The sequence below is a fragment of the Gossypium arboreum genome, chromosome 8 (assembly GCF_025698485.1).
Source record: "Gossypium arboreum isolate Shixiya-1 chromosome 8, ASM2569848v2, whole genome shotgun sequence".
In the NCBI taxonomy this organism is placed as follows: domain Eukaryota; kingdom Viridiplantae; phylum Streptophyta; class Magnoliopsida; order Malvales; family Malvaceae; genus Gossypium; species Gossypium arboreum.
The window spans coordinates 4,336,339-4,350,525 of NC_069077.1; the positions used below are offsets into that span (position 1 = coordinate 4,336,339).

At 31.4% G+C, this 14,187-nt stretch overlaps 1 protein-coding gene across 1 annotated transcript; it reads right to left on the reverse strand.

The window, feature by feature from the left end:
- Positions 1-11,113: 11,113 nt before the first annotated feature.
- LOC108488592 (GDSL esterase/lipase At4g10955-like) lies at positions 11,114-11,780 on the reverse strand. The gene is made up of 2 exons (XM_053031701.1): positions 11,629-11,780; positions 11,114-11,543 (listed from the first exon to the last, which is right to left on the reverse strand). The coding sequence occupies exons 1-2, from the start codon at positions 11,778-11,780 to the stop codon at positions 11,114-11,116; spliced, it is 582 nt and encodes a 193-aa protein (XP_052887661.1).
- Between the last annotated feature and the right edge of the window lie 2,407 nt (positions 11,781-14,187).

Sequence of the window (14,187 nt, forward strand, 5' to 3'; positions counted from 1 at the left end):
ACCCGGAAGTATTCACTAGCCTGTGCGGAGGGACGAGTTAACTCACGAAGGTATAGCATTTACTTCCACTTAAGCAGACGGTGCCCGGGTAGAGAGCTCATGTTATGAAAAAATGCAAGTGCACGGTGTGTGGAGAGAAACTCACAAACCTTTCATCTTATTTTAAAACTACGAAACTTAAAAGAGCTGACAAGCAAAAGATAAAACAAGTTAGAAAAACATTTACAACATGATGCAAATGCATGATTTTTTTTTGAAAACAAAATTTGAAGATCACGACTAAACATTAATTTGAACAAAGGAAATTCGAAAATTTTGACAAAACGCGTTTAATTCGACTCGACTCTCAAAAATAGTCGCCAGCGGAGTCGCCAGCTTTAGTGACGTAAAAAATTTTCTGCTTTCGGTCGCTAATTGTGGCGATTTAGTGAAAACTTGAGAAATGAACTTTGATTTTAAAAAAAAGGAGTCGCCACCGATCCCTTTTTCTAGGTGTCATCGGATACCTAATAAATCTTCATTTTAACCAAAAGTTTTATTTTTGATAAAAAGAAGGCCAAATTTAGGTCTACGTTAAAATCCAGAGAAAAATAGAGTCCGGGAGTCAGTTACGCACGAGGAAGGTATTAGCACCCTCGTGACGCCCAAAATTGATATCTTATTAAACATGTGTTGTCTTAATTTTTAAAAATACAAGTTCAATCTAAAATTTAATCGTGAACCGATTGAAGAAAACAAAAAAGTTTCAAGTTTTTTTGGTTTTTTTAGAAGGATGTCCCGTTTATTATAAGAGCCAACGTGATTCACCCAACATAGCGATGAAATCATGGACTTGATTTTGAAATCGGGACGTTGCCTTATTTATTGAAATTAACTAGGAAACATGAAAAATAAAAAGATTTATTGTAATAAAATGCAAGTAATGATGTGATAACGAAGAATATTTAAATAAAATATTAGAATAATGATAGCGATGATATTTACAATAAAAGAGAATAAAAATATTTACAAATAAAAGAAAGAATGAAAGCAAAATACATAATAATATAATAAGGAAATAATATGTTTAATATAAGTACTTAAAATATATCTATATATATGTATGTAGATAATAACAACAATATTAAAATAAATAATAATAGTGTTGAAATATGCATAATGGCATTAAAATCTATACACAATACGGTATTTAAAATATATACATAAGATATATAAAACATAGTACTAAAATATATACACATAATATATAAGAATATATATGTAATAAAGTATTAAAATTTATACATGATATATATATATATATATATATAAATATGGTGTTTAAAATACATACATAATATAATATTCAAGATGTACACATAAGATAGTACAAAAACATAACTAATATGGTGTAAAATATATACATAATATATAAAAACATAATATTTTTAAAAAATATATACATAATGTAATATTAATATATATATATGTAATATGGAGTATAATATATATATATATATTAAAAGAATACATATATGACATACTAATATATTAACAAAAACAATAATATTAAAACTATTAATAATACTATATAATATATATATATATAAGTATTAAGTAAAAATAATAATAATGAAAATAAAAGTCATATTCACAATACATTATATTACGATAGTAAAGTAATAACAATAGTGATAATGATAATAATAATCGATAAGTTAAATTAATTAACAATAAAGTGGCAAATAATAAACATAAAAGGAAAGTGTATAATGATAATAATATTAAAATAAGGTAATTAAAAATATTACTATATAAATACATATATGTATACATATATAACAAAAACATTCACTATATCAACAATGATAATAATAATAGTAATAATATCAAAATACAAAAAAAGAACAATATAATATAATAAAAATGATAAAGTAATTAAAAAATACTATATATGAATGCATATGCATATACATAGATAATAAAAATATACACTACTATATATAATAATAATAATAATAATAATAATAATAATAATAATAATAATAATAATAATAATAATAATAATAATAATAATAATAATAATAATATAGAAATACAAAAGTAAATATAATATAATAATAATATTAAAATGAAGTAATTAAAATAATGCTATAAAATATATATACATGTTCAGTATATAATAAATATACTCTAATATATAATAATAATAACAATACGTTTTATAATAATAGAGTAGAATAATGATGATGATACATATTAGGTAATAATAGTGGAATAATATAATAACACTAAACCAATTAATTCAATTACAATATTGAATATAATAAACAGGACTGGAACGAACCTAAAATAAAAGTTCAGGGCCAATTTGAAAAATAATAAAGGACCAAATGCGAACACGCAGGAGAGGGTAGGAATCAATAGGAAAAATATTCCCATTTCCGAAATGATGCAGTTCACATGGGGATTAAAATGAAACATAAATTAAATTCTGGGGAAAAATCGAAAAAAGGAAAAAAAAACATAATGGGACCACATTAAGACGGCCTCAAAAGCGGAAGGACCAAGGGTGCAAATAGACCCTTGGTCCAAAAACACGCGAATCCTAGACTTCCTTGGGTCGGGTTTCGGGTCAGAGGCTAAAACGACGTCGTTTTGGCCTCTGAAACCCATCCTCAAAACGGCGTCGTATGGGGCCATTATATAAGTCAAAATTTTGGCAAAAATTCTCATTTTCCCCTCTTCACTAAAAAAAAATGAATTCTTTCCCCCCTTTTCTCTCTGCCATTCAGAAATCCGGTGAAGAACTGGCCGGTTGCCGTCGCGTCGGACGCCGTCGTCGGCCACCGCGGGTGGTGGCCGAAAAATCGAAAAGGTACCTTTTTGTATTATTATTTTATGTTTTTTTTATATGTATATATATGCGAGAAAATGGACCCGAAACAAAACAAGAATAAATTTAAAATCACTTTATGTTCTCGGTTGTGGTTTTGGTATTTTGGTTGCCTGATTTGGTGTTATCCTTGTATTCTTTTGATTTCCCTCGGATTACTGTTTGTGTTTGTGTTTAAATCATTTTGTATTGATCAAAAATGACTGAAAAAAAAATCCCCTTTTACATTACTTTGTTCGGCTTATATAGCCGTCTACATTGCTTCTCTAATCTGTTTTTACTGCCTGCGTGTTCTCTTTGTCTTGCAGGTGATGGTTGAACGGTGGAATGGGGCTGACAGAGGTGATGGGACAGAAGCGGCGGTGGCAAAGGGGGCAGTAGCTGATTTAGGGTTTTTTTTTGTTATTTGTTTTGGGTTTGGTATTGGGCTAAGATTAGTTTTGGGTTAGTGGGTTGTTGGGTAGGTTTAGTTGGGTTAGTGGGTTTTTGGGTAGGTTTAGTTGGGTTTTGATGTAATTGGGGTTTGGGTAAGGGTTGGCTGATGGGTTGTTTAAGGGCCCGGGCAATTTGGGCTTCTACATATATCATGATTGATGAGCTCATTAATACCATGATTTCCATTCCCTTGTTATTTTTTCATATTTATCCCATTGAATTTCTCGAAATTTCGATGGATTTTTCAGAGGTACACTTTTACCGTACAATTTTCGAGACCATCAATTCGTATATATGTGCGCACATTTCCATTTTAGAGAGCACACTCCCTCGAACCTTAACCTTGCAGTGGGATTACCAGTCTAGGCTAAATCCCTTGCAATATAAACTCATAGAGTATTGTCGGGATTACCAGTTCAGGCTAAATCTCCTGCAATGACAATTACTCTAAAGAGCTTGGATCGAATTACAGTCCGAGGCTAAATTCAAACCCTAATTGGATTACCGGTTGGGCAGATCCATTTACACATATTCTTGGAGGCCTATATCAGATAGGATCACCCGTCGTGCTAGATTCTTTTACCGTCAATTCCTTCTCGAGATCCATCAAATTTTCCTTCCATTCAACCGGATTTCTTCCCATTTTATCAAATATATCAATGTTTTATCAATTTTCATACGATGAACATTCAAATCATATTCACATCAATAACATACATTTCAAGCATTTAAAAATATAATTCAAGTTACATGAACTTACCTTGATACTTGTTCGTGTACAAAAATCTACTAATCCTGAACTTTTTCCTTTCCTCGGTCTAGCTTCGTATTTGAATCTTCTGGATCTAAATAAATAAATTTAATTATCAATTTAATACATTTCATGTTCATATGCAACATTTTCTATAATTTCATTATTATTATTTATAGTTTATTCAAAGCTATCTACTTAAGTCATAGTCACTAAATTATTTTTATCTTAAGCTACAGAACTCCAAATTAGGATCCGATAATTTTCCCTGAAACTAGACTCACATATTTTCTTACCAGAAAATTTTCAGAATTTTTGGTTTAGCCAATAAGTACAGTTTATTCTTTAAATTCACCACTGTTCTGTTGTCTGACAGTTCTGACCCTTCTTCACTAAAAATTAATTATCTCTTCATACAAGATTCAGATGATGTTCTCGTTTATTTTTCTTGAAATTAGACTCATTCAGGATTCTAAACATATAAATTTAAGTCCCTAATTATTTTTATTAAATTTTTTTATGATTTTTCAAAGTCAAAACAGGGAAATCCGAATTCATTCTGACCTTATCTCACAAAATTCATTATATCTCATGATTTACAGATCCATTGCTTACACCGTTTCTTCTATGAGAAACTACACTCAATAAGATTTAATTTCATATTTTTTTCATCTTCTAATTAAATTTATAAAATTTATGTTGATTTTTCAAAGTTAATCTACTAGTGCTGTCCAAAACTGTTTTAGTGCAAGCTGTTTATTACCATTTTTCCGCTAGGCTTTTAATAAATGATAATTTAGTCCCTACTCAATTAGCCTCTCAATTGAGCTGATTTTTCTCAATTAACACTGTATTCTATCACCTTAAACTAGTTTACAGCCTTTAGGAATCAGAATTTCAGCAATAGACTTTAATTCCAAACATTTTCACAATTAGGTCATAGAAATCAATTTCTATTGAAATTACCTAATAAAATCATTTTATAAACAAATTAAAGCTTAAATTTCATGCTATTTCATCATAAACTTACAGTAATCAACCATGGTGACTTTAAATTTCATCCATGAAATAAAAAACTAATGAATTTAATAGTAGGACCTAGTTGTAAAAGTTTTAGAAACACAAAAATTACAAGAAAAAGGCAAGGATTAACTCACTTGGTGCAAAAATTATGGAATACCAGCTTAGAGAACCCCTCCTATGGCATTTTGGCTGATAAGAATGAAGAAAAATGAAGAGAAATCTAGATATTTCCTATTTAGTCCTAGCTTTATTTAGTTAATTTTGTAATATTCCAATTTTGCCCTTAATTCATCAATTTTCCTGCTGATTTCATGCCCTTTCCGTCCAGCCCAAATAAATTTTGGGTATAATTGCCTTTTAAATCTTCTCTCATTAGACACTTAAGCTATTTAATCATCCCAACCATTTTTACACCTTTTACAATTTAGTCCTTTTTATTTAATTAACTACCCAAACATTAAAATTTCCTAACGAAATTTTAATACCACATTACTAACATTTTATAAATATTTATAAAATTATTTTCAACTCGGTTTTACGAGATAGAGGTCCCGATACCTTATTTTACCCAATTTCTTCAATAATTTCTTTTTCTAACTAACCCCTAAATCGGTAAAATTTTTCTATCCATATTTTCATATGATTTTCCTATCATATTAATTTTCATGTAAAAATATTGAAATAAATATCTCTTTAAATTGGATTTGTGGTTACGAAACTACTATTTCGATAACCTTGAATTTAGGTCATTACAACCCCCACATGTAAATAAATATCTTGTTTGAGATCAAACTTTATGTGGATCTAATAAGTATCCAACATCAACATAGCCAACCAATAGGGATTTTGAATCATTTGAATAAAATAACCTCATATCAATGGTCCTTCTGAAATATCTAAATACATGTTTAATTCCATTCCAATGTCTACATGTTGGAAAAGAACTAAATCTTGCTAACAAGTTTACAACGAAAGCTATATCAAGTGTTGTATTTTTTGCAAGATACATCAATGCCCCTATGGCACTTAGTTATGACACTTTAGACTAAGAAACTTTTCATCATTCTCGTAAAGACGAAATTGATCTTTATTCACATCTAACGATCGTACAACCATTGGAGTACTTAATGGGTATGCTTTATCCATGTAAAATTTCTTTAATATATTTTCCATATAAGTTGATCAATGAACATGAATTTCATATTTTAAATTCTTGATTTGTAATCCAAGATAAAACTTTTTTTCCAAGATCTTTCATCTCAAATTATTTCTTTAAACAATTTATTGTATTTTGAAGCTCTTCAGGAGTTCCAATAATATTTAGTCCATCAACATAAAAAACAATTATCACAAAATTTGATCCAAATCTTTTTATAAAGACACATGGACAAATTGGATCGTTTTTGTAACCTTCTTTTAACAAGTATTCCTTAAGAAGATTGTACCACATACGTCTAGATTGTTTTATTTCATATAAACTTTTCTTTAATCTGATCGAGCAATTCTATCAAGAAACTCTATATCTTTTCGGGATTTTAAATCCTTCAGGGATTTTCATATAAATTTCACTATCAAATGTACCATATAAATAGGATGTAACAACATCCATTAGATGCATGACAAGTTTTTCACGTACTGTCAAACTAATAAGACATCTAAACTTGATTGCATCCATCATAGGAGAATATGTCTCTTCATAATTAATGTTGGGCCTTTGCAAAAATCCTTGTGCTACAAGGCGAGCTTTATATCTTACGACTTTATCAATTTCATTTTGTTTTCACACAAATACCCATTTATATCCTACCGGCTTTTACACCTTTAGATGTTTGGACTTCTGGTCCAAAAACATCACATTTAGAAAGTGAACTCAATTCTACTTGAATTGCATCTTTCTATTTTGGCCAATCTTTTCTATTTTTACATTCCTTAGTAGATTTAGGTTAAAGATCCTCATTTTCTTTTATTATTTTAATAGCAATATTATAAGCAAAATTGTTGTCGACAATTACTTTTTTTTTTCCGGTTCTATCTTTTTCTCGTTTCATGTATATATACATTTATTAATGTGTCAATTAGTATAATGTATATATACAATTTTTAAAAGCATACATAAAGAATAGTTGAGTTATCAATTCTTTATCTAAAACTTTTTTTCCTTTTTGGAACCATAGGATTATGCACATGACATCAACCTCGAAGAATATTAGAAAATAAATAGAGAAAATAATTAATTATAAATTATCGATACATTTATTTATTTTTCATATGCAAGTCTATGTCGAAAATTTTAAAAATATATATTATAAATGTTAAAAATTAAATTTAAATTTATAAATTAATTTCATATATTATATGAAGAAATTGAATTAAACTTGGAATTTTACATTTACTAATCTTCGATAATATTGGATGAGTGAGAACAAAATTACTTTATATGAAGAGAGAAAATTTAAAGAATATAATATGACATGGGGCATATGACGATGTAGAAATGTCGTGTGGAAGGCTTGCATTATGTCTTCTTTGGCATATATACTTTTCCTTTAAGTTAATGTAATGTTACTTTTATTTGCATTTTTTATTTGGTTTTTTAATTTTATGAATAAAGGTCAATTGAGTCTTAGTTCGATTTGTATGAGTATTGTTGTCAATGTAAGAAGACGTTGGTTCGAGTGTACTTCAATCGTATTATCCTCTTATTTATGAGTTGAGTAAGAATTATAGGTAATTCTAAACATTATGTCAAAAGATACAAATATGATCAGGATCTATAATAAAATTATTTTACGGAATTTCGAAATAGGCCTTTTAAACAATTTTATAGTAGAATAAACGAGGAAGAATTGAAACTAGAATCAAATAAAAAAAAAAGGGGGGGAAAGTAATGTTCTTATGCAAATACAAAATGCATCTCTACATGAAGCGATGTGTCAAAATAAGGCTAACACACAAATTATGAAATTTAGTTTAATTGGGTTATATAATTATTTTTAATTAAATTTGGTTTTTGACTGTTATAAATTTTCATCTCAAATTACTGTATTTTTCGTAAAATTCTTATGATAGTTACTCAATTATTAACGTGTTATTATTTTAGCCACTTAGGTTCACAAAATTTTATTTTAGTTATCGACATTTGATGTTTTGGTCACTATTTCATTAAATCATTAACAGAACATTGATGTGACCTTTTCTTATGATATAATAATAAATTTAGCCTTCAAATGTTTACTGATTCTATCAATTTGGTCAAAATTCTAAAACAATCAATAAATTTAGCGTTTAACTTTACATATTCTATCAATTTAATCTTGATTCTTAAAAGTTAAAAAAATAAAAATAAAACCTCTTTTAAAAAATAAAAATAAAACCTCTTTAAAAATTAAAAAAATAAAAATAAAATCTCTTTAAAAATTTTACTTTTATGGTGAAAATCATTTTCTAGTTTTAGCGAAAACTATGAAAATAGTTTTTTATTTTTAATTTTCACATATTTTCATTTTTTTCAAAGATCACTTTTAAAATTTTCAAATAAACACATTTTAAAATATAAATAAGGTAATTCATGATCTTACTAATACACCTTATTCTATGCACATCGTGTTACTTAGAACGCTCCTCCTTCTTTTATGCTTAAGACTTTAATATATGATATTTTGCATATTGATATCATTAAATTTAAAGAAAGTAGGTATGGGTACAATATTTTTAATCATTGTCAATTTCCCCTTTTTATGTGATAGCCCACGTGAGTTCTTGATTCTAACAACTAAGCCTTCTATTAATATTGCAAACCTTAAGAACTGCTCCCCAAACTTCCTTTGAGAACTCACAATCAAAAAATGGATGATCCCTTGTCTCCTCAGCCCACTACACAATTTGCAGCAAGTGTTAATATTAAGCCCCGTGGACTGAAGTCTCTCTTTGGGTGGTAACCTGTTCAGGATCGCCATCCAAGCAACAATAGAATGGTTCGATATATGTAGTGGATGCTGAAGAATTTCATGCCAAGGGATTTTACCTTCTTCCATTCTAATTTCGATCCAGTTCTTTTTCACAGGCAATTCACCATTGACTTACCAAGTATAAGCAAGAACTAGCTTCCTTTCGCAACCCCAAGATCATTCACCGTGACCTGTCACAACTATTAATCTTTTAAAATATAAGCTTGCATCCAAGCTATCCAAAGCGAGCCCTCGCTAGCCAAAGTAGCTTGGATATGCTAACATCATATTAGCACGGATCCATATCTCAAGATTCTTTAAACCAAGTCCCCCTTCGGATTTGGGCTTACAAATTTCTCCCCAACTTGCCCTTACTCTCTTTGTCGCCCCATCTTTCCCTTTCCAAAATTATAGCAGGCGTAAATCTGATTAATACGTTGGAGTACAACTTTTGACAAAATAAATTGCCTATACCAAAAATTTTGAACATGAAAGATTACCGATTGAACAAGCTACACTCTACCTGCATCCAAGAAGAAATACGAGCAGAAATCTTCTCCAATAAAGGAGAACAGACCCTTATTGTCAACCTTCTGGTCACAAGGGGTGCCCTCGAGTACCGTATAGGTAGCTTCCCTATCTGAAATCCAGTGACATGATGAATTGAAGCCGACTCTTCTTGAGAAATACCAATCACTTTTGACGCATTAAGTTGCAGCGTAGACAAAATGTAAAATTGGTCAAGGACGCTTTTAATACCCACAATTGAGCCCATAGTACCCTTCAAAAATATCAACAGATTGTCTCCTTGACTACCACATCCAGCATTTTAAATAACCCATTCATGGCAATAATAAATAGATAAGAGGACAGTGCGCCTCTTGACTGATGCCTCTAATGCCTTTGAAAATCCTACCAGACCACCATTTAGAAAGAAAATATTGGAGTAGTGATGCCATGCTCTTATCCACCCTACAAAAAGATCTAGGTATCACATGGCAGTCAAAACATCAAGCACAAAACCCCCAATTGAGTGTGTCAAAAGCTTTTTGCAGGTCCGCCTTCATTGCCCACCTATGGGACAAGTTCTTCCTGTTATAACCTCTTACAATCTCCTAAGCTAACAAGGTATTATCAGTCATACACCTTTCTTGTATGACAGCGCTCTGATTAGCGGAAATCAAATCAGGGAGAAAAGAAGTGATCCTTTTAACCAGAAATCTAGTGACACACTTGTACACTACTGAAGAACAAGAGATTGGTCTAAAATCCTTAAACATGATTAGGATTTAGACACTTTAGAGACTAAGACAACAATAGGAGCATTAAAAGCTGGAAGCATCGTCAAGCACTCAACAAAGTACTTAACCGCGTTAGAGAGATCATTACCAACTATATGCCATGCAAATTAAAAGAAATGTGAAGTGAAGCCATCAAGCCCTCGTACTTTTTTCTCACTACCTTCATCAAACATAGAGGCTTTAATTCCCTTAGTGAGATCTCAGTTGCTCCCTCAGGTAAAGAAACCGATAACAAATCATGAAGTTCATCCAGAAGCCATTAACTACATTGCCTTGTGTATTTTATAAATATTAATTTCTTCAGTGGTGGCATGAGTTGAAGACTGTTATTATTATAATAACTTAAATTTCATGAATTTAAATGTGTTTAAATGCGAAAAATCCTTTGAAAACTCCCTTTCTTACACACTCTAGCTTTTGGCTAATATACATACAAAAGGCTGCTTCTTTTTTAGTAAAATAAAGGAAAGAAACCCCTAAATAAATTAACTATAAACTACTTCCGGAATACCTCACTATAAAAAAATAAATACATAAATTACAAAAGGCTTTTTTATCACCATTTCCATTAAACTTATACAATCTTAATACAAAGCAAGCAAAGGCAGGCCAGACTAAGGCTTAAATTCTACGAAATTTATTTAGGATTTACTACAAGCCAGTATTTCTTTTTTTTTTTTTTGAAAGCTTATAGTTGTAAACCCTGTAATAATATTAATACATTCCCCGAATAACCGATGGCAGATCAAGCAGCAGCCATGACAGCGACAAACTATTTGTACTAGTAAACACTGCAACTCAAGTTCAGATCAGGCCTCCACCATTGATGAAGCTCATGAGCAGAAATCACATCTTGGCAAGGATAGAGATTCACTGTCAGATTTGCCGAAGGAAGCAAATGAAGTGGTTCCGTAGTGTCAATACCCTTTATTCCCACTGCACTCATTGCCATATTCCCTAGTGAATGCTGGCTTGTTAGCCTTGCAAGACCCCCAGCTCCAATGTCTTCAATCTTTTTCCTATGCTTGAAGTAACCAATATATCCAGAACATATGGGGTCTAAATGATTCACAAACAGACATGGAATCCACCCAGATATTGCGGCAAATGATGAATCTTGAAAACCATTTGAATTGTTATGATTATCACTTGCAGCAGCTGCAAACGCAATGCCAGCTTTGATTAAAGTGCCAGCAAATCGAAGTCCATGCCTGTTGTGAAATAAGCAAGCAGTTAGTTGGTTAGTTAGAATCAGTTTGTATAAGATAGGTTGGTTAGCACACAGTTTATAAATACTGACAAATTAAGTAGCAGGATTGATTCATCATGGATGTACATACAGTTATTTTTTCATCAATGAATTCTTGATCGGTTTTCAACATGGTATTCAGAGCTCCAGTGATCGCTATGTTTTCGGTGGTCAATGATTGGTTTTTCCGATCATTCATAATTTTCGTTCTTCCAGTCGTCCTTTTTTCCTTCCCATCGCTGATGTTGACAGATATAGCTGCTGGTTGTTTTTTCTTTTGTTGTTTTGGGCTCTACAAATTGATTAACGGGCCTCTTTTTGGTTGGTTTTCACTGGCCCAAATCTGATACTCAAGGTGCCTTGTTGGTGTCTCACTAGTTTCTCGGAGTTGAGAATTACAAAGTCTAGAGCCGGACAATGAAAATTGCGTTGTTGGCCAAAAACAAATTGGGATTTGTGGACGGCACCTATTCTAAAGATTCATTGCCAGATGAAATGGGTTATCAATGGGAGCGGTGTAATGTTATTGTACTATCTTGGATTTTTGAATACTGTCAGCAAAGAACTTTCGGCAAGGATTATTTTTGCATCTAGTGTAGCAGTGGTCTGGAATGATCTTAGTGAACGGTTCCACAAAATTGATGGCTCAAGAATTTATTTTTTGCATCGTGAAATCATCTCGCATTTTCAAGGTACTACTTCCATCTCTGTATATTTTACTAAGTTGCGATTGCTCTAGGATGAATATGATGCTCTTTTGCCGTCTTCTTCATGTGGGTGTGCTCAATCCAGACTGAATGTTGAGCATCTTTTGCAACAACGTCTATTTCAATTTTTAATGGGTTTGAATGAAACATATAATGCGATGCGAAGCCAAATTTTGTTAATAAACCCGTTACTGTCTGTTAATCACACATACTCAATGCTTGTGCAAGAGGAGTCACAGAGGCAACATAACTATGGAGATGTTGGGTCTGATCTAGTCTCTTTTCACTCAGCACACATGGTACAAAAGAAACGGTTTACTGGTACATGTGATCATTGCAAGATTAGATGGCTATCCTGCAGATTTCAAGTTTACTAAGAAAAAGGCAAACAATGGTTCTGGATCTGTAGTGAATAATGCTTCTGTCATTGATTCTGTGAATGGCAATGAATCGACTAGTAATAGCTCTTGTCCACAAGCACATGTATTTGCTCAAGCACGGTATCATCAAATCTTGAGTTTGCTGAACAAGGAGCCCACAGTTGAAGCTACTGCAAGTCTAGCAGGTATGGTTAATATTGGTCATACTTAGATTATAGATACTAGAGCCACTGACCACATATTTTTTTATTTTCAATTCTTAGAATCTCCTGTTGCATGTGCGTTGCATTCATCTTGTGTTCAACTCCCAAATGACTCTTCTGTTTCAATTTCTCATGTTGGTACATGTACTGTTTTACCTGGTCTTCAACTTACCAAAGTCCTATATGTTTCAAATTTCCATTATAACCTTCTCTTTATTTCTAAACTTACCATTGATCTCAATTGTGTTGTCTCGTTTTATCCTCAATTTTGCTTTATACATGATCTCTCAAGTGGAAAGATAAGGGGGATTGGTAAGGAGCGAGGTGGTCTTTACATCCTAGGTTCGTCTCGACAGACTAGTGTGGATCCGACTCCATTTGTTGCTTTTATTACAGCTGTTGAACCATTGTTTCTTTGGCACACTAGGCTCGGGAATGCTTCGGTTTCAAGATTGAATAAGGTGCCTAACCTTCCATGTATAGTCTCGAATAGTGATAGCATACACAAATGTCCTGTATGTCCTCTTGCTAAACAAACTAGACTTTCATTTCCCATAGAAATGTCTCGTGTCGATTCTATTTTTTCCCTTATTCATTTAGACTTGTGGGAACCCTATTGAGTTTCTACTCATAGTGGCCATAGGTATTTTTTAACTATTATTGATGATTACTCAAGGATGACATGGATATATTTTTTACAATATAAAAGTGATGCTTTTGTATATCTTAAACAATTTTTTGCTTTGGTTAAAAATCAGTTTTCCACTAGTATCAAAATTGTTCGCAACGATAATGGGTATGAATTTTTTAAAACCGAATGCAATGAATTTTTTACTATGTTAGGTGTCATACATCAAAGCTCGTGTGTTCACACTCTTTAGCAAAATGGAGTTGCTGAGCGAAAATATAGACATTTGTTTGATGTTGCTGGGTCACTTAGATTTCAGTCTCATATGCCTAGTAAATTTTAGGGTGAATGTGTGTTAACTGCCTGTTTTTTAATAAATCGACTCCCTACTCCTATTTGCGTTGGAAGAGTCCTTTTGAAATATTATATCGAAAACCTCCAAATCTTTCCTGTTTAAAGGTTTTTGGATGTCTTTGTTATGCTATATACCTAATTATCATGATAAATTTTCTCTTAAGACTATTCCATCTGTGTTTATGGGCTATTCTCCTATTCAGAAAGGTTACTTGTTATTCAATCTTGAAACCAAAAATTTCTTTGTTAATCGTGATGTTAGTTTTCATGAGACAGTATTTCCTTTTGCATTTCCTACAAAAAATTCTCTGTTTTTTCCTATGGATGATAGTTC

Bases quoted from the DNA above. Each gene is read 5' to 3' on its own strand.
- LOC108488592 (XM_053031701.1), bottom strand. From the start codon at position 11,780: ATGAATGATCGGAAAAACCAATCATTGACCACCGAAAACATAGCGATC. The intron at 11,544-11,628 runs GTATTTATAAAC...ATTTCACAACAG, and splicing joins TCCTGCTACTTAATTTGTCA to GCATGGACTTCGATTTGCTG.